Source organism: Pleuronectes platessa, chromosome 9 (genome assembly GCF_947347685.1).
Source record: "Pleuronectes platessa chromosome 9, fPlePla1.1, whole genome shotgun sequence".
NCBI lineage: Eukaryota > Metazoa > Chordata > Actinopteri > Pleuronectiformes > Pleuronectidae > Pleuronectes > Pleuronectes platessa.
The window spans coordinates 3,312,773-3,334,933 of record NC_070634.1 but is presented as its reverse complement, the minus strand read 5'-3'; the positions used below and the strand labels follow the sequence as shown (position 1 = coordinate 3,334,933).

The window sequence follows — 22,161 nt, the reverse complement described above, 5'->3', positions numbered from 1 at the left end:
GGTCCGATTTTCAGGGTGTTTGATGACCTGATGACTTCCTGAACACAGTGTAGGCTTACCAATAGCAATCAAACAATAACAACATAGGAAGAAGGCCAGCCCATTATCCTTGAGGGGTGATATGTGTGGGTGTAAAAAGTCTGACTAAAAACTAAAATGACCAACCAACTAAAATGAGCATGTAAGCCATCTGCCTCTACCTCCATATAGAACCCACAGTAGCAGACATACCAAACTTGTAGTACTACGATAACAACAATATGGAGCAGTGATACAGCAGCAGACAAACTGGACATCACCAACATGATAACATGATTTGCAACAGGTGCAATTTGGTCACGGACAAAATAAGAACCAAATCAATCAGCTACTTCTTCAGGGTTAATGAACCTTTAGCATCACGGTTACATTAAAAAAGGTTCCAGTCAAAGAAACAATGCAGACTTTAGGTTTTACATACGGTAGGATCAGCCACTTGTCACCTAAAACAAATTGGTGACATTTTTTTACCAGCCACATTTGCCAGAACTACAAAAACGTCCCTACCACAACTATACCCTAACTATAAAAAAGCTTCCCTGCAATTTGTAGAAATTAATCTTTTGAATATCCTTGAGGGTTTTGTGAAGTTGTTCAATTTCAACAATATGTTTGGTTGGTAAGTTAGGAGGACAAAATACTGTCAATTCTGCAAATACAAAGGGGTCCTCTCTCCATTTAAGAAATAATAATGCAATGTGTTGAGTCATGATCAGAACAGTGAAGCTACATCTTAGCACACAGATGAAGACATCACCGATGTCTGGCTCACGCTCATCGTTGGAAACTGCTCTTCATGCAAAAAGAGTGGAGAATGTACAAAAATTTCAAAGATGGCTTTTTGGGTAACATTTGATTTAAACCATTTAAATTATTTCAATTACATATAACCTGGAGGTCCTATTCCAGAAGAAAGATTTTTTGTTTTCTTGACTGAAAACAATTGACAAGAAGGGGTGAGGTTTGGAGAGACATTGAGAGAGTCAGTTATCTACCAGCAGCACCCCGCCGTCTACGTGAGAACCTCTCTGTGTATCACTCATTAAAGCAAAGCAGTGGTTACTGATAAAGGGAATGGGATTAGTGTGATTTATACCATGTGTCACTTGTTATGTCTTTAGCAGAATGAATGATGGAGCTGCACACACACATACCTGAGTGTTCTCACTAACACACATTTATTCTTTTAAAGGATTTTGGTTTGGAAAAGTCTGCATCATTTGTTACACACATTTGTTATCTCTGTTCTTAACGTTAAGGTCACCTCTCACTGAAAGTGCCCTCAAAAAACACAAAAAAATCTGAAAATAAGTATGCACAATGCCACAGACACACTGTGCGCTCACACGCGCACTGTGTGTGTGCACACATATACTGTCACCCTTGGTGATTAGTCAGTTCGGTCACCCTAGGGGCTCTACAAGAAACCAGTCGCCATGTGTTATAGAGTTCCAAACATAGCAACTCTGCTTCTCTCTCTCTGTGTATTTAGAGTTCTGCTCTGTGTGGAGAGTCTCACACACACAACCTAACCTATACCTAACCCTAAGCTCAACCACTAACCCAAAATCCCAACTGGGAAAACCGCTGTTGTCCTTGTTGGAAATGTATTACAGATTGATCGCTCTTTAGAGGTAGACTATTCCAGGACCCTCCAACACAACACTACACACAGCAAGAGATGTGACAGTCCCCTTGCTAGGAATAAGTGTGTGTGTGTGTATGCTGTATGGGACAGACCCCTGGCTGAGGCTCTGTTTGGCCCTAAAGCACAACAGATGTTGCTCTTTTGCCCAGAAATGCACGCAGCTTGGTACTTTTCAGGAGATGCTGTGTGCTTGCTCTGGAAATGTCTTTAAACATTACATTTTTTTTTGTTTGCTAATTCCTCACCACATATCAAGTATACAGGTAAGCCAGCATCGTTGGCAGTGAAAGCAAATTAATCTCTCCACGCAGAATTAAACTCTCTATTTTCCTGCCAGACATTTCTTTTTGGGGATTTATCCATGGTTAGTTTAACGAGGCCGGGGGTCTGAAACTGTAGATTAGCGACCTGCAGGGAAAAGCGCCGGGACGTAACAGGATGTGACGCATATTTTAGTTGATGAAAAATTAAAACAAAACGTGAGAGCAGGTCAGACTGGAGGTGGACACAGAAACTGAAGCTCGGTACAAACCACCTGCAGCTTCTGCTCTGATCGAGAAGCTGCGGCGCTGATCTCTGAGCAGCTGAGACCAGAGAAACTCTGTGTTTTCACTGTTTCCACTGTTAAGAAGCAGCCGGTCAGTCACTGAGCGGCTGCTTCATGTGAACGAGCTCTGATCTCACTGTGTCTCTGAGCGTGTGAGTGGGGTGGTGGGCGGAGCCCCGTGGCCTGTGTGTGTGTCCGCTGTCTGGGATCACACACACACACACATTCGCCCGCTCCTGGTATTTCATGACGGCCTGATACGATGATGATTTAAAAAATAAACGTGAACGTGACGTTCACTCACTTTCATCATATTAAAACTGATTTGTTAAGGTCACCGTTCGCGAAAAATATGCGCAACATGCACAACACTGTACAGGGAGCCACTGCAGAGGGGCTGAAGAGCCACATGCGGCTCCGGACCCGCGGATTGCCGACCCCTGGGTTAGACCATCATCATAAAGATTAAGAAATATCAGCTTCAAGGTCCCCCTGTCTGAAACTTCTGAAGAATCTTGTTACATATACCTTACATCTACCTCACACCTTATGTAACAATAGAGCGAATGGATGGAAAGTACAGTGATGATGAGCTGTAGTTAGTCTGCTCACCTCTGATTCCCACCATTAGAAAGATCTTATCTTAGCCATAAGAAGCTGAGATGTCAGCTGTGTACTGTAGGAAAATACAGTCAGCAGTGCAACACGTACCTAAAGCCTTGAATTCTGCGAATGGACAATCACAAAAAGATACTAATGAACAAAACAAGACAGAGGCCTTGAAGCAAAGGCTTGAACAAGGAGACACAGAACCAAGAACACTCAACTTCAAAGCCTAACTATACAACAGGATAAAAGTGAAAAATATGACTAATTAAAACAATTGTTTTAATGATAAAGTCATATTGAGGTCATCCCCGACTGGCAGTTAAACATTTTCTTATTCATACCTTGTTGATGCAGTGTTGTTATCTTTTAATATTGTCAATGCTGCTAAAACTTCCTGTAGTGCTCATCAGAAATCTGTTTAACTACAGATTTGGTGGATTTTCATGGTCATGGTCATCACTACATAAAAAATAAATGTCTAACTTTCTGTGATGATAACAGACCTGCACGCGGGGGCATAAACTGGCAAAATAACGGTGTCAAGTGAATGCATCTTTTGGTATATGTTGATAACCTGGCTTTACATGCAGGCTTTCAAAGGCTGGGCTCAGGCTATAAGCTGGGTCAGCAGCGGTTAAAGTGCAAGTATCAATAAATGTATGATGGTGGAGAGGTCTCCCTGGGGCAGTAAATGAAATGCTCCTCTGCTTTCATTTCTCCATCAGATAAGCTATGGACACACACACACACACACACACACAGACACACACAGACACACGCACACACACACACACAAACAACTTGTCAATAGCATGACCAGTTCACAGCTCCCCCAGGGCCAGTTATGAACCTGCAAGGCCAGCGTTTATAGATCTCTACTTCGGTTCTCTCCCTTAATACACAAACACATACCTATACAAATACTCACAAAGCAAATAGGTGATATGACTGAACTCAACACTAACGCATATCTCATCTGGTGCGGAGGTGTTTTTCTTGGTTACTGGTTGGACCCGACTCAACTTCAGCTGCATATGTCTGGTGTGTTGTTGTGGCAGAAGTTAAAAGAAAAGAACAACAACATTTTCACTGGGAGTATATCTATTACCAATATAGCTAAATAGCTTATCCAGGTGGTAAGTAATGGTTTTGTAAATGGTTTTGTATTTATATAGCGCTTTTCTAGTCTTGATGACCACTCAAAGCACTTTACAGTACAGTTCTACATTCACACACACATTCATACAGTGCATCTATTCGCAGCACTTAGTTATTCTATGGGGGGCCATTCGGGGTTCAGCATCTTGCCCAAGGACACTTCGGCATGCAGATGGGTCAGACTGGGGATCAAACCGCCGACCTTCAGGTTGGAGGACGACCACTCTACCCCTCAGCCACAGCCGCCCAGTGGACTGTAGTGTTATATAGCGCTTTCCAGTCGTATTGATCATTGAAAGCACTTCATAGTACAAGTTGCTGTCACCAAATTACACACACATTCATCCGGTGCTTCTATACACAGTGCTCTTTGTTTTACCCACCATCCACACACACTCATCAGAAGCACATTGGGGTTCAGTATCTTGCCCAAGAATATTCTGTTGCAGATCAGAGGAGTTGGACACGGTTAACTGTTTAGTGAAAAATCCGTTCTTCCTCCTGAGTCACAGTCAGCCACATCCTCTAGGATGCTGAGAATGTGTATTCTTTTAAATTGAGTGAATATTCACAATGTGTTAGACTTATGCACCAGGCCTGTACTGCCATATTGTGAAAAAGTGGATACGAAACAAGCAGCAGAGAGGGGGGGGGGGGGGGGAGGGGGGAGACCTGATTAACTGGAGGTGTGTGTATAATGAAGATAGATGTTGGTGTAAACACAAGTAGCTGAGGCCCTGCAGTGCCGTCGTGTTGGAAGGGGAAACAGAATTATTAATAATTATGCATATTAATATTGATGATTAAGTGGCTGATGTTAATGGTTACTTCTCTAATTAGCATCAGCAGGACGCAATATGCTGCAGATTAATTTTATACATGCAAATCAAGTGGCGAGACTGCAATGATGACACTGCACCTCTCCATCTCTCCCTTCCTCTCTCATGGTTGCCGTATGTTTACTTGCAAAACAGGCTCTGGGCTGGGTTTGCTCGACAGCTTCTATCTCTGTCTCTTTGTTTACGATAAAAATACAACTAGCACTGGTTTGTGAAAAGTATTTTTAACAGCAAAGTAAAATTATAAGGGGGATTAAAACAGACAAAAGAAGCAGGCGACTGCATAGACTATGTTGGCTGAAGTGAGGAGAACGTTTATTGTTTAATAAAAAAAAGCTGAAAGATGTTTTGTTTTTTCTCTTTTGAGAGAGAGAGAGAGAGAGAGAGTCCTGCTTCAGGGAGGAGAGGAGAAACAACAGGATCTTCCTCCTCCTCCTCCACCTCCTCGTCCTCTTTTATCCTTCATATTGTTCAATTATTTCCGTCGAGAAAAATGAATGAATGTGCCACATGTGGGGAGAGCAAGGAGAAAAGAGAAAGCTGACCTTTGAGAGGATTATGGGATTTGTCTAAGAACAAAGCGTGGAGGCAATATGGCAGATGTATTCTGTGAAATAGACCATTTAGCCGTGAGACGTTGTGATCAACAAGACAAGCCATTGGCAGACAAAAAGAAGAGGATCACTGTATGAATGTAAAGCTTTGTGTATGGCAGTTCCTTGGGGGAGGAGGGTGATGCACATATACTCCGGTTTTGAGAGAGACAGAAGACAAAGCCACCTAGCAAGATATTCTTCAACCTCTGCTCACTATCCTCTGCTGGCAGGAAAACGGTAGCTCATCCCTGACTTGTCTATACCGTCAGCATTTTAAATGTTATGCTTAATGTTTTTCACTTAATTATTCTATCGAGTTTGCCTCAGAAATGAAAGTGTTACTGTCCGGCTCTGCCTAGGTAGAGAAAGGATTAGCTGTCTTACTCAATAGTTCGGTCTTCATAACCAGGACAGAAAAGCCCCAATAGACATTTGTGTTTGTTTAGAAATTGGAAGGTTATCTGACCAATCACATTTGTATTTGTAGAGGGTGGGACCAAAAATCTTTGCCCCAGTCCTTCCTGTATAGGCTCAAGGCCTGCGCCATCTCACAGTGTTTACCATTGTTCTGTCCAAGGGATTAAGCCACCTAGCAGATCAGTCAGTCAAACAGCACAGATGGCAAAGGGATGAGATGGCGGATGGTAGAGTAGAGAGAGGAAATAGGTCAGAAACCAAACACACAGATTTAATAAAAGCATGTAAAGATATCCTGCTTGAATAATGTAAAGAATACAAAAAATTATACTTAACGCATGACAGATGAGGATATACTTGAGGTGAAGCATCACACGTTTACCCTGGGTTCAAGTTATGAAAGAAGAAAAGGCTCAACCATACACCTAAGGGTTATTTTTCAGGCAAAATAGTTTCTTGCAGACAAAGGCATGAAGTCATAGTGGCCTCAATAAGCCCAGGAACATGAAAACAAAATGATTAAGTTGACTGCCAACCATTTAAAATGATCTCCTTTATGGTTTACCTATGGTTTAGGTCAGATAACTACTGGGGCTTTAGTTAATTAAAAGTAAAATACCTACAATGGGTCTATGATAGCACATGAACTCCAGTCACCTACATGAAAATGCGATATAGTATAGAGCACATCCACCACCACAACCTCTGCACCCTGACCCTCGAGCTCACGATATAAGAGCATGCCATAGCCTGCACTGACAATGAAAGCTGGCAATAGACGCAAATCAAGAGCTGCCAACATTTCCATTATGAAAGTTAATAAACTACTGAAGACAAACTGATAGTTTTTAGTCAGTTTTATATATTTTTTTATTCACACATTCAAATTCAGATTTATTGCAAGGTCTGTTTGGAATGAAGGGTCCTTCATTTCAGTCTCAGAAGATATGACTAGCCAATATCTCATATTTAATATTGGCCTAGCCCTCAAATGAATACACACCATTTATCTCTCATATGCCCCCCCCCCCCATCGGGTTCCTGGTGTCTGAGCACGACACTCCTATCTGACCTCTAAAAATATGGCGACGGCAGATTTGTGACCAGTGCTGATAACCAATCAGACGGCTCATGTCGTGCAGGGCAGAAGACCCCCATCAAGTCTTAAATCACTTTCTCCCTCAGTCTCACAGTCTTCATTATTGCTTGTTGGCAATGGTTTGATTTGGTGTCGGCAGATAGTATGGCGATAGAGAGGCTGACAGCCTGGGAATCTGAAATGATCAAAACTGGGTTTACCTGGAACTATGTCAGAGCAGTGAATAGAACCGAACGAGACTGTAAGCTGTGAAAAAATGAAATGGAGGCTTTAAGAAGATCACACGGATATAGTTGTTCAGACTCAGGACTGGTCCACTCCCCAGCACATGTACATTGCAGTGATCAGAGCTGATATACACCACAGTCTTTGATCCTGCTACTGCACATGTCCATCTGCCACACTAGCCCTATGATACACTCACACGCACACACTCTCACACACAGGCACAGGCATGCATTCACACATTAGCAGAGGGCAAAGCTTTGATCAATAAATAACACTGTCACAGGGGCTCTGATATTTACACATGCACTTTGCAGTGAGGTGCCTCGTAATAGCTCAGTGTGCAGGGATGTAATCCCAGTTTGTTTCTCAACCCACCTCTCCATATGCCCCCTGTTCCCCTGCACAGCCAGTCAGCTTCTGTCCAACCTCCTATCCAACAAATCGGCTGGACTTTTTTACCCCTGTCAGGCCAACAGCCGCATGGACACGACAGCCTAATTGAGTCTAATCGAGATACAACTACAAATCTGAGGTGAAGTGAATGGACTGATATATTTATTTTATATCAGGTAGTGAAATTTTGTCATTTTGTCCATAGCTTTTGTACATCATAACAATGGCCAGGTTAATAAATGTAATTTATAATGTAGGAGAATTTGAAGGTGGCGATAGGACTGGCGACCTCTCAAAGGTGTGCTCTGCATTTTGCCAAGTGCATTCTGAAATAGTCCATGCCCCCTTGTAACCCAACCCAAGACAAGAGAACAGCTGGAGGGATCTTTCCAACAGTCTTTTTCAATAGACCAACACATTTAAACAGCAAAAATACCAAGACTCCTTCAATAGGTGGGTTTGGGATTTATTAATTTAGTACAACTTGATTTATTGGACAATTTTTGCCAAAAAAGTGTATTCTTTGCTCAACAAGACAGAAGACAGATTTCAAACAAAGTTAGGTGTTGGTGTGAAAAATAAAAATAAATAGAAGAAAGACACAAGGGAAAATAGATAAAAGACACAATTATATAAATGGATTGTCTGAAAGCTGGTAATTAAAGTGTCAGTTGCTTTTTTGAAAACACATTATGATTCTGAGTTGATAGCTACTTAAAAGGAGACTTTGAGTTTTCAGACATTACACAGCCAAGTAACTTATGGCAGTTAGAAGGAAAACAAAGCTCACAGAATACTTGATTCAGTTTTCAAAGACATTAAAGGTTATATATACGATTTTAAACACGCGTCAAGAGCATCAAATAATGAATACGCACTCCCTCTGTGTATTGTAATACAAGATTATCGGGGGATTATTTGTGATAGGGGGTTCAGGTACGTTACGTTTTGAAAGTTAGTGCATGCAAGTCCATGTGAAACCACTGGCCCTCCCATGAGTGGACATGCCAATTTCTGCCGCTTTTACATATTTTAGAGACACAGATATTTTAACCAGCCCTATGCTATGCTAATTATGCTAGCTAGCTGCTAGCTGCCATGCAGGCCCACTAAGTGTGTGCTGTGTGCAGCCCTGAAATATGTTTTCAATAGGTTTACAGACCTGAGTATCCAACATGCGGACTGAGACATGGTTCCATGTCCCCCGTCTGCCTGGCAGCTAGCTCAATATTTGTTTTGTTTTCTTGTTGATCGTTTGCACTCCTGTAAAAAGAGTAACTTTACTCAATTGTGAGTCTGGTTGTGTGTTTAGCGGCAACTTTATCCGATTTGCAGCATTCACAATACTGTATTGGCATCACCTTACAGAGAACACAAAGGGGAGAGGGGTGGTATGGTCAGCAAAGGACTTGTTTTGGACCAAGATGCTGATGGTATTGCGACACCTAGTTGCAATGATTATCGTATATATAACCTTCAAACACATCCTGAAGTTCAGTTAGTACATTTCATGTTAGTAGCATTAGTAATTGTTAGTGCAAACTTTTTTTTCAGTTAGTATATTAGGTGTTAGTATTTAGGTAGTATTTGTGTTATTCAAATAAAAGAAGGCAGGATAGAAGTTAGTTAGCACAATCATTTAGAGTCAAGTACAGAGAGCATGCACATGCAATTATACTGTGGCCACTGGTTTCATTCAACCACTCATAGCATCACAGTCTTTTGTGTCTTGCAGAATAACTTTATCCTTTTTTCCCTGTTTTGGTGTGTACAGTAATGCAAGACAAAAGTCACCAGCAATCATGAGATGTCAGACTGACAAACATTTTTCAATGAACCTTTGCCAAGGGGCTGTACTTGGGCATAAATACATCTTAAAGTCACTATGTATTACATTTAAAATGTTTGGACTTAGATGTCACTGAGTGGTGCTCAGGTATTTCTGTTGTTTCTTACCACAGATTAGTACAGTATTTAACATTTAAGTTTATCTTTGACCTTTGTAAATAGCAGCTTGACTAAATCCCAAGTGTTCTCAAATGACTAATTACAAGGTTTTAGGTACATGGGTGGGCTCTACAGGTTGCTGCTTTAAGGCACTGGACATTTTATTTTTCCAGTTATTGTAGAACCATTGTCTGAATGAAACCAGCAGAAATTAGCTACGAGTATTATCCATGCATCGACTGATTTTTTTAATCATCTTTTGAAAGATTTTGTATTGTGACCAGACGGTGGTTGCATTTGTGTATAACACACAATAAATCCCACATGTATATCATTGTCTACCTAATGTTGCATTGGTGGCAAGTGCTGAAAGTTGTGGCTACAGATGCCTGGCACAATTGACCATGCCCAGATGGCCTCCTGTTGTCCTGGCCTTGGCCAGAATAATCCAATTTCTGACACATTCACAGAGCTGCTGTAAACCTTGCAACGTCAACCTCGGTGTTGTCAGATCGCCATAAGCATAGTGTTGCTTAGCTTTACAGCCCATTCGCTCTATAAATCATTATGAGCCAAATGAGCTGGACAAGAACAAACTTAGCAACTGCAGACTAATACGCCCAGATTTGAAGACAGTGCCAACAGAAAGCAAAGTGGTGGAGACAGTCCCGGTGGTTTATTTACAAGATAACAATGCTGAGTGTCTATCACACTGCAATTCATAGTTTAGCCAGATTCTACCAGCCATTAGTCATGTTTAATGATATTACACGCCCAGAACATTGCAAGTTATCAGAGGCTCAAATTGTAGGAGCCAAGGATGCATTATAGGGGAGAATTTACACTGCAAAATTGTCTGATGATAACATACGGTGTGTTCAATAAAAGCTCTCATTCCATCCATTCAGTTTAGAACAATAGATCTGTAATCAACTCATCATCTCAAATTTGAACCATACTGACTTGAGCAGACCTCATTCTAATCAAAAGACAAATTTGGGCCAATTTCACACTAAATCTGAGGGAAAGTTATGGTCTCTGATCTGTTATCTTTTTTTGCTTAGTCTGAAATTTGATTACAATGCAGCCTGTTGCAATATAACAGCTCAAATGTGGTTACTGGTAAAAAGACACTGGAATGTCTTCGTACTTGTAGGACATTATCTCGCAATTTATCTTTCTTTCTCATTGACTGCCCTCATACCTAGAGGCAATATAAAATATACTCAATGTGAATCTCAAATATCTTGAACTGTTTCTCCTCAGCAGTGATGGGATTTTGGCACGTGGCGGGAGGGAAGAGTAAGAAATACTGCAGCAAATATTACAGCATATCTCAATGCATCAGATAGGCTTATCCACTGATCAAAGCTCCGTCTGCCCTAAAATAGCTGAGGATATGTTTGAGCCTCACTTGGGTAGTTTACAAGGGAGAACATCTGAGCAGCATGGCAAAGGTCTGCTGATGATACATTTAAACAAGCATACACAAACACACACACACACACACACACACACACCTGTCAACACTTGATGTCTTGGATACAAAAACAGATATACAACAGAACAAAGCCTCAACACTAAAATCATTTTGGTACACAGCTACGTAACTGTGGCCTAATATGTTTTAACAAGTAAACACATATATATATATATATATATATGTCAATTTAATAGAAATACTTTTAATATTATTGAAATTACATTGATTGAGATAAATAAGTAACCCCAACCGTGCACCAGTGCTATTGGTGAAGTTAAGATCACATCTTCCAATATCTTTCCTGAAGTGAATAAAAAAAGTCAGAAATGAATGTCACTCTATCCTGTGGGTAACAGATGCTGTTGATTGTCTTGGTAAAATTTAGCATTTCTTTAAAGTACCTACATAGGCTAAGACAGCTGTATGCATGTAAGTGCAAATACAAATCCCCATGTTTTCGCAGTGGGATACATCATTAGCCACTAATAAAGACTCAAGTGAAGCACTTTGTGTAAGGGTCAGGCACTTCCCAAAACTTTCTGAACGAGCTGTGTCAAGGCTATGAAGCAAGGAAGGATGTAGAGGGGAAGGGGACTGGGGAGAAAAGATGGCACAGAGGCACAGAAAGAGTAATGGACCCTAATCATTGGGGTACTTGTTTCAGGGAGCAAGAAATTAATAAGCATGAAAATAATAGTCCTCAACACTTAGCCAGCAGGAAATAAACTAACAGGAAAGAGAGAAGGAGCAATTAATGTGGAAGGAGAGAGGGAATGAAGATATATGTTGGAGGGTGGTGGGTCGGGACAATTGCTGGTAATATTTGGAAAGGATAAACATTAGGGATAATGGCTGTATTAGACGGAATGCTCCTAAAGCAAATGCACACAGGCCTAATTTGGATACAATTAAAACCATGCTAGCTGTATCTGATGGACTGAGGAGTGTGTATGTGGTTATGTGCTGCCTGCTGAGCACCGAAATGCAGTGAGTTTTCACAGCAAACTTTGCCCAAAGTGAGACTTGAGAGAGTTTTTATTCAAAGATGAACACAAGACAATGAGATGACACCAACCTCATTTAAGACTATATGTGATTATACCAACATGCCACATGACTTATGAAAAGAAGTCTTTGTAATGTTTAACAAGTAGAAAACATCAATCCCAACATTCTTTATGACATACACTATGTTTATTTAATGTTTGAATGGCTGCAGAGCAGGTTTCTCTTGCTGCACACTTAAATCATCTTTGTGATGAGTTTCTGTGCAACAGCAGGGCCATATGTACACTACCAACAATCCTAGTCTGCCCCTAGCTGTGCACTTCAATGCCATGGCTGTAGGAGGTAACATACAGTAAAGGAAAAATAACATGACGGCAACAAAACTGGTTGACATTTGGACCCACTCTATAAATAATGCCACAGAGAGGAAGAGTGAGTTTGCACTGTTGCTGGGAGAGAAGCCCTGTAGCTACAAGATCTACTGGGAAGTAAAGCTAAAACCTGAAAAGACACCTGAAGGCACCACACAAACACTGAGGTAACACAACATAAAGCCAACTCATTTCTATAAGTCTCTCACAACACAGGACACAAATTCCTGACTGGAAATCAGTAGCAGACACAGTCTATCACATTCGCCAAACATTTGCTTTAGTTTATTTTGGTATATTAAACTTACTCTCTTTTTTAAAGCACATATAACTTAATTGCATTTTACATTTGAGGTGTATTGTAAGAGGTTTGTGATAGCTAAGTGTAGGATGCCTATATCTGCTTCATCTGCTGGTAATAAATTGCACTTGAATATTTTAGACTTACATAAAGTCTTAAAAGTCATGCTTCACATAAAGTCATCTTGCATGGCTTTATGTGCATTTCAAATATTTATCCACAAATGTGATTTCATTGTGATATAAACCTATTATAGACATGGTTTAGTAAAAATAGTACAAATTAGTATAACAAAGTAATTAATCACTGACATACTATAATATGTATTGTTTTTTATCAGCTCAATCCGTTTATTTTTTCCTTTTCAGAGAAATGGATCCATCTGGTACACTTCCTCCAGATTTCAGGTCTTTTTTCTGCACGGCCTTTTCTCGAGCAGGGGCGTTTTAGATGCGATCGTGGTGCTGAACACTGGGCAGAGTTAGAGAAGCAGTGTCGTACAGAAAAATGGATATTTTACTGGCCAGGTATATCTTAAAACAATCAGAGGCTTGATGAATTGGCTGAATGGCTGATGTATGGGTGGAATGGAAGGGTTATTTGGAGAAGGTTTGAGTCAGGGAAATGCACCTCATCAATCAGCATGATTAAAGGTTTTGGCTGGACCGAAACAAACTCAACACTGCGAGGGCCTGGCTTTAAAGGCACAGTCCACTGTTTGGAAGGACAACAAATATGCCCTGGAGAGGTTATGCATTCATGCATTGGCAGTTTCATTCAATGTTTGTGTCCTTGTTCTTGTAAGAACAAGACTATGTGGCTTTTCAGAGCTATAAATCTATCCTTATTTAGATTTAATAGATAAGAAATTATTGGAATCTCGGTTCCACATCCTCCACAACTGTGACTATTATCACTATTATGTTGTATTCACGGAGGACAAAGTTGAGGATAGAAAAGAGCTTAGGGCAAAACTTTTCCATGAGAATATACTGATACTGAGAGTCTTCTCAAACCGCTTCATGTAGCGCTTGTCTGGAGATCTGATTTCTGCATCTGGGCGATAGAGTGCTTAGTTTCATACATAGTTTAAATGATAAGTAAAACAAAACCAACCCTGCAGCAGATTGTCCCATTATGATCCAAGGAGCAGTGAGATGACAAAGACAATAATTACTTCCTACCCTTAATAATGACATTTTGACAGTGTTATACCATGTGTTCCATTAACACTCCATCTGCACACTGGGGGAGGACTCTTTACCCATTAAACAAACACACACACACACACACACACACATTCAAACAAACCCATAGACAGACACTGACAGTAGCATAGTATATACGTGCCCCATGGCCAAATCCATTGTAGCCAAGGCCCTTAAACGATAAATACAGCTTCGCGTCAGCAACTCTGCATATTTAAAGCCACTAATGGATTCCTGCAAAGCACTCGCTCTTACACACACACACACTAAGCCAAGGAGAAAAATGTCTGGCACTGGAGTGGGGAGTTCCGTCAGCAGTGCAGCATCTCACAGGTGCTGCACTGGCTGGCTGGGTACGGTCAACCACACACTTTAACCAGTGGAGGCTAACCAGCTGGCCGGAGAACATCATTATGAGCCTGGGAGACAGTAGGAAGTTATTAATAAGGAAAGATCTTAATAGACTCCACACTGCTCTCTGGTCTCAGAGCTTAAACCTTTTGGTTCCTTATGAACGAGACTCACTTAAATGCATTAATTTATTCTGTTAATGTAGGTGCATGGTCTTAAAGTCTCCCTCTGGTGAAAATCAAAATCTATTTGAAAATCTTAAAATGTCCCCCTTGTGCCTTTTGTTTAATAAGATATATGTTGTTTGAAACAAGCATTCAGCTCCATGATCGAGCAGCTCCACCTTAACATTGCAATGAACAAATGCCAGTTTGAAAAAAATAAGAAACAAAACTCAAACAGAATCAAACATTCTCGGTTTGTGAAATTTATGAAACCAGTCCTGTAAAGCTGGGGGTGGGGCTCATGAGCTCCATGACGTTAACAGATAAGCTTTTAGGGAGTAGAGATGGGGAGAAGGGGTGGGGTCATATTAGCATATTCATTGATCCCAGTCACAAAATGAGGAAGGAAGGTGTAGAGTTAAGCCACTCTAAGGCCATGAGGGGAACTCATGGTCAACCATCTGCTGGGAGAGTAGTAAGCTACTTGAGTGGGACTTCAAATATACCATAAATCTAAAGGGGGTTTTCTCATGTGGGCCAATCAGACAGGGTCCAGCGAGCTCCTTTAAGGTCGACTAGAAAATGTTGTATGTGGTCAGCTTTGGTTAATCCCTTATGACACCCACTTGGAACTCACAGCACGCACAGAGACCACTCCACTCAACTTTCCTCCAGTCAAAGCCAACATCTTTAAGATGCTAAACTGAGAACATGGACTTTGAGGAGAGGGGCTGCTGGGTTTTGAAATGCCACATTTCCAAGCATGACTAATTTAATATTTGAAAAAATACTAAAATGGTTAGAGTGTTGCTATCATCCTTTTTTGTTTCTAGAACTTCCACGCTCAGCAGGGTGAAAAGGGTGATGGTTAATAATAATATGTCTACAGAAATAAGTAGTTTAATCCTGACTTGGATATACTCTGAGTCAATGGGCAAGATCTCAAAACAAGTACTGAGACTATGATAACAAAAAAATAAACTTTTTTTTACTTTACTCAACACTAGATTTATTGGATTAGTTAGAGCTACTGACTGAACTCTTTTATAAAGTGACTAAAGCCTGGATAACTGGCGATGGAAAGCCCAGCGGTTATAGGTCCTGAACCTACCGTTGCTAAGCATATGCTCCTTTGCTGTCACTCACACACACACACACACACATACACACAATCTCATGTTTAGTGAGGTAAAGCTGTATGCATTTGTCCATTGCCGAGGGGGTAAACAAACACATAGAGTCTAATCTGGGAGCAAACAGCGGCGCCTCATGTTAACCAGCAGGGATACAGTTTCCCTCAACACTATGAGGTCTGCAGCAGTTAAGAACTCGTACATCAGAGAGAGAGTGTGTGTGAAAGAAAGAGAAAGAGAGAACTTAAGATGTTGCCATGTTTAAAATAACAGGTATAAGATGTGGGTGTCATAATGCTTTGTTTAATTTATATTTTACCGGCCCTGTCTTTTTTGGCATTTTGTGGTGCAATCTTTCAAAAGCATTTCATCCTGCTTTCGAGTCTGTATTACTCTGACCTGGTTATAGGACCGCAACTAACATTTATTTTCATTATTTATCGGTTATGAAAAAATAGTCACAAAATAGAAACTGACACCAGCCGACAGAAGCAAATGTTTTGGTCGATTTATGACAAATTGATTCATTTTCAAATCGTAATTGATTCGTTTTCTGTCAATTATCAGACCCTCCTGTCCGTGGCAATTTGTACAGCTTCCAACTTCCCTCATGTGAATCTCTGCAATGAGCGTATGCACATTCGGAACTGTGGACTTGAATCAGTGCCTGTAAGTGTGAATGTATGTGTATGTATCAGTGCCTTTAGTCATTGAATATCCTCCAGGCCTCTCATGACCCTGAAGGGAAATAAGTGGGTATTGAAAAGGAATGAGTGATTAGTAAATACAGATGATGGAGTACTTTCTTTAATATCCACTCTTGTGGTTTTGGCAGGGCTCGAAGGTTGCTGAGGTGGGGGTGTGGGGGACGGGGGGGGAGGGTTCATCCAGTCACTGACATTTATATTTCCAAGGGACGTGATCGATCGCTCAGTATGCTTCCACAGCTGGGCAGCTTCTGCCACGTTTAGGTTGCACGTCTGAGTCTTTCATCAGATCGTATACAAATAAAACGGATCGTTTAAGTATTTACAATGCAAACAAGTACGTCATGTAAAAGAGATCAATGCTTGGATAACAGATGATGTGCAGACCACCTGCCGAAGACATTAACATTTTGATTTACATACGGTTTCTGATAGCAGCATCTCAAAGAATCACCTTCAGGCATTGATTCCCATTCTGCATATGCAGAGACAAATGGTATTTTAGTTGAATGAAAGATGGATATTCCCCTATATCTATATTCTGGTATAGTTTAATAAGAAGGGGAGGAAAAACCCCAGCAACCAAAGTAACACGCATACAAAATCGGTTCCTTTCATTCAAATCAAATGACAGCATAATCTCATTTAGGAATGAAACAGCGAACCTTTTTTTCCAGCATGTGTCACAATATATATGCCTGCCCTCTGGGTAAGGCAGTGACATTCATAGACAGGATAAACAGAATTAGGAATTAGACCAATAAGAAGACAGAGGAAGAAGAAAACAGATTGGAATGAAAATAAAAAAGGGGTGGGAGGATATCGGGATATGATGGATTAAAGGTAAATAAAAGGTTAAATATATAAAAGCAGACAGGAATGGTAGATGCGTACCATAACAGTAACTCGGCCTCAAAATACGCCAGGCAAATATTGAGATTTAAGTCTGTCTCAACAAAGTGCTGTTATTCGGCAAAACAAAAGCTCCCAAAACCTTAATAATATATATATATGTATATATATATACATATATATATATTCGCTAACCCAAGCTTTAATCAGCATCTGCTTACATCATCATCAACAGCTTTATATCATAATCAGCCCAGCAGGTGATGAAAGTTATATGAAAATATGACAGAATTAAGATTAAGAGTCGGTTTAAGCTTCCTAATATTACTCCAACAAAATGGAAGGGAACAAATCACAACCCCAAAACCCCACAGAGATTCAAATCTACATTTGCATACAAATGATAGAGCTGTAATCAGAAAGCAGTGAGAGCAGATTTCAGCTGCAGATTCCAGTTGAAACCAGTTACTAACAAGAGCAAAGAGCAGAAAAGCCAAGTGAGCAGCTCAGACTCCAATTTAACAACCAGCCGATTGGTTTCCAACAGTGTGGACCAGTGGTTCAAACTAGAGGAGAAACCATCAGTCCTTACAAATATACATTTTAAGCATACATGCCTAACTAAGCTCCCAAGAAAATCACTATGCTTTTCACACATGGAATCACCATAATGGACAGAAGGGAGGCAGAGAAAAAGAAAGAGAAACACAAAAAACGAAAGAGCAGTTGAGGAAGATTGACCACTCAGGCAAAGCTTAACTCTGGAAACCAACCAACAGCGACACCAAAAGAGATCGATACAAAGATGGCAGCTAATGCAATCACCCAGAAAGGAAGGAGTAAAGATAGAAGAAGTTATAAGAGGACAACAATGGTTGTACGTCACACTTTACAGCATGATCCTTACCTAAGACGCCCAGCCGGTAGTTTACGGTTATGACGATCACGTTGCCATAGCTGGCCAGGATGCTGCCGTCAAACATATTTCCAGTGCCTTCCATGTAGGAGCCCCCGTGGATGAAAACCATCACCGGCTTAGGGCTTCCACTCTCCCTAATGTCTGAAGAAGGGGAAAGGAAGAGGAGGAAGAGGAGGAGGTGGAGAAGGCAAAAGGACTGATTAGGTTGCAGATTGAAGGGGACAGCAAGAAATGCTATTTCAATACTTTAAGGGGCTTTGGCCACCTCTTTATATAAATATATATATATATATATATATTTGCTTTCTGAGTATTCTTGGCAAACTGGCTTTTTAATGAAGCGGTCTTGTTAGTTTGAGGCGTCAACCCATTCATTTTTCAACATGAAGGCCATGACATGTTCAGAAAAATGTTTTCTTTATTTATTAACCCATTTTAAATTCAATATAGGTTTTAATGGAACAGGATATTTAATGTGGTGAGTTTTAATTTCCCTCCGTGCGATGGACTGTCAACATGCAAGAGTGGCAATCTAAACTGTCAATGCCATGTTGAGGTAAAACTTGTGCAATTAATCTGGAAGAAAATCTAATTTAGATATAAATATTCCATATCAACTTTGACAATTTTATTAAAAAAACAGCGTGTTATTCAAAATATAATTTGAATTCAGGTCATGGTTGTTTAGCTGTAGATAATTATATGTCTAGATTTTGTGAATAAAACCAATTTTGGCACCAGTTGAACCTAGCTGAAAACTGAAAGGGACACTTGTCTTGATAAAGAATTTAAAGAGATTTTATAATGTGAAGGAGTCCAGCTGTAAAATAACACTTCCGTCAATCCCACAACTGCACAATAATTAAAGACATAAGCAATATGAAATATGGTAGATGAGTTGCCATATTGACATTGTATATTCCTACTAACAAAGGGATTTGGTTTTTTTCAATAAATAGCTGCATTTTGGGTTCACCTGAATGTTTAACTAGCTTTTAGCACCAGAATTATCTGTATTAAACTGTGTCACATCTGGCTGATTAGAGCAGAAGAAAGACGAGCCATATTGTAAAGCATTGGCCCTTGACGTAGTTCTAATATGGGTTGGGTTGTGAGCTAAAAGGATGAGAAGACATGGGGAGATCTAACAACCTGCTGCAACCCGCGTTCAAAACAAGGTTTCACTTTCATCTTCTGTATCCCAGAGATGGAGCGTTTCATCTTGCTTCCTAACTATCTCCATCAGTACGTGCTGCGGCACACATCATTTATCCCACTGATGTTTTGCCACTCAGGGACTCGGGTCCAGCGGGACCACAGTGAGTCTATGGGGAATAAAATATTTACCATATACGAAAGTAGAAACGTGTTACCTCTGAGACGTTGGAATACATATTAAAAAGAAAAAGAAAAAATTCTGACAGGAGTAAGGGAGGCAGAAAAAGAATAAAAGTTTCCCTACACTGTATGTTTGTAGTTCAGGAGTGGACACAATGATACCAACAGCTCAGAAATAAAACTGAAATGAAGGTGGCTTTTGCAATTGTGCAGATGTCCCTCCCTAATGTGTATCAATGTGATTTTCAAAGATGATAGAAATCATTACTAATGGGATACTTTCATTTAGTTATTATATAATGTATTTAAAAAAACTTAAAAAACGCCTGAGAAAAAAATAAATTAATAAAAGGAGTCAGGTAAAAAGAAAACCAAATTAAAAGAAAATTAAAATGCAGCACATCCAGGTGGTGTTTTATCCTTGTGTGTATGTGTGTGTTTGTGTGGATGCTATGTGAGTGTCCTTTGCTCTGTTTCTCTCTCATTACATCACTTGTATCCCTCCCTGTCCCGTGTAGTGCTCTCACAGTTGCGCTGCTCCCTGTGTTGCAGCAGCAGCCACAGTGGAGCAGCACATCGTAAGTCACCTCTGGAAGGCTTCCAGAGACTCCTGACAAAAAAGGTCATGGGACTATGGCAAGTGCGCGTGTGCGTGCTCGTGAGGAAAGACACAAGGACCTAATGATTTCAAATAGCAAGAGGGGTAATGGTGATGATCATATTTGTGATGATGTGATGATGATAATATTGATATGACAGTGGTAGCGCGATCCACGACATTGGTTGCTGTGATGATGAAGATGAAGATGATGATGACGTTAATGATGGCAACAAGCACCTTTTTGATGTTGATGACGTGACAAATATGACAGCCATGATAATTATGACAATGAAGTTGATATTGGTGAAAACATTGTCTATGAGGATCCTTTTAATTTCAACTAGGATGTCAGCCATGACAATGTGATGACAGTGGTGATGATTATGCCAGTGGCAAACATGAGGGTCTTGTTGATGTAGGTATTGTCAGGAATAGTATTTTGGTCAGGATGGTGATAACAACGATGAAGACAATGACTATGATGATAATGATGGTTGAACAAGTGACAAAGACGTTGGTAGCTACCATGATGATGACAACTAGGACATTAATAACAGTGTTAAATTAATGCTACAGATGATGTTTCCCAAAGTGCCATGGTGGTGAAAATAATCTTTCATAATGGCTATAACCAAAATGAGAATAATGACGGTGCCTCCATGATGATGATGACGATGATAACATATGGCACTGGCAATAATGTTGATGAAAATGTTCATGATGTGCTCATGAAGATGATGTTGATATTTGCAACAGACATGACAGGGGTCAGGATAATGGTGATGCTGATAAGATCTTATTGCTAATGATGTAGATAATGTTCACGATCATGCTCACTGCAGCCACAATGGTAATGATCACATCAGCCATTAAAGCAGTAAACAACCATAAAACTGCAGATGCTGATGACCAAGGCATTGAGGACCAATGCTGGTTGTGAAGTGGATGCTAATGAGGATGAGAGCCAGAAAAGTAAAGATGATTTGGTTGATCATAAAGAGATCAAGTGAGCTGAATGCTATTTAAAAAAGAACCATGGTAATGATCATGATGATAAATCCTGGTGATAATGAGGTTGGGGAGGAGGAGGGATTGTATGATTGAGAATTAGGTTTACTGCTTATAAAATAGCTCCTGGGATCTAGTCAAGTCTTCAAAGAGAAATTGTGAACCTTCCTTAAATGCCAACACAATATGGATGATTTTTCATGTAGGTCGTTTGTGAAATTACACCGATCCTGTACTTGTCTTTGTGATCTAAAGTATCAGATGAATATATCTGATGCATTTGTTGCCCAGCTGCTCATTTGCCTTATTGTTCAGGGCTAGAGGTCGGTGATAATGAGGTGAGGTTGCGATAAAATTGTTTTGGCCATGTTTGACCCCTTGATGGAATTACCTGAATTCACCTTGATTTACTGCCTGAAACTAGCCGTCGGAGTATACACGGAACACACTGTACCTTGAGGTTTTTAAGTTTCTGCAATCCAAGTCTTGCTCTCGGTGCGGTTTCCTGGCATCCTTCGCTGGCTGCCACTGCAAGACTCAGAGCCAGAAAAATCCTCTGAAGCCCAGTCCCTGCCTCCATTCCTCTAACTTATCAATTAATCCTCATTCAGCTGATTGCATACTTCATCTCCTCGCATCACACTCTTATGTGCAGTGCAGCGAGGTAATAGTGTATTTGAGGTGATTTCAGGAACATTGAGCATTTACCTGATTATTTGTAATGCCAATACGCCGTTTTGTTCCTGTGTTTAAAGTGACAACAGTTTTCAGTAAAGGTGTTTGGAAAGAGTTTTTTGTTTCATCATATGCAGCGATGAAAGCCTGATGAAAGCTTGCTTTGAGCAATGCTAAAATGAGATGCAATCTCGTAGTGATGCGACCATTCAATCTTCCTGGGGATAAGTGTGGATAAGAGGATAGGTGCCGTGCCAGCCTGGAGTCGATCCCTGCCTCCTCCAGGTAAGGTTGTGATCAAAGAATTTCAGGTGCTTTAGATTTCTCTGAGCAAACCCTGAGAGAGGCTCCCGGGCTGTTGCAACATATTTGGTATCCTCTCCCTCTGCCGGTGTCGAGGACTTATCAAAACCTGCAGTAGACACAAGGAGCAGAGGTGTGTGTGTGTGTGTTTTTCCTTTTTCATCTAAATCCATGCTCCAGCCTTTTGCTAAAGGGAGCACACAACGGGTATAATCATTC

The 22,161-nt window shown here is 40.5% G+C and overlaps 1 protein-coding gene across 6 annotated transcripts in view; it reads right to left on the bottom strand.

Annotated features, from left to right (window-relative positions):
- Positions 1-22,161, bottom strand: part of nlgn1 (neuroligin 1) — a 247,515-nt gene that overhangs the window by 138,617 nt on the left and 86,737 nt on the right. For 5 of the 6 annotated variants that reach the window (XM_053431433.1, XM_053431437.1, XM_053431438.1 and 2 more), the window contains one exon: positions 18,006-18,158. In XM_053431433.1, the coding sequence (XP_053287408.1) occupies positions 18,006-18,158 (153 nt within the window). The remainder of the gene's footprint in view (positions 1-18,005; positions 18,159-22,161) is intronic. The other variant, XM_053431436.1, reaches the window with a different exon arrangement.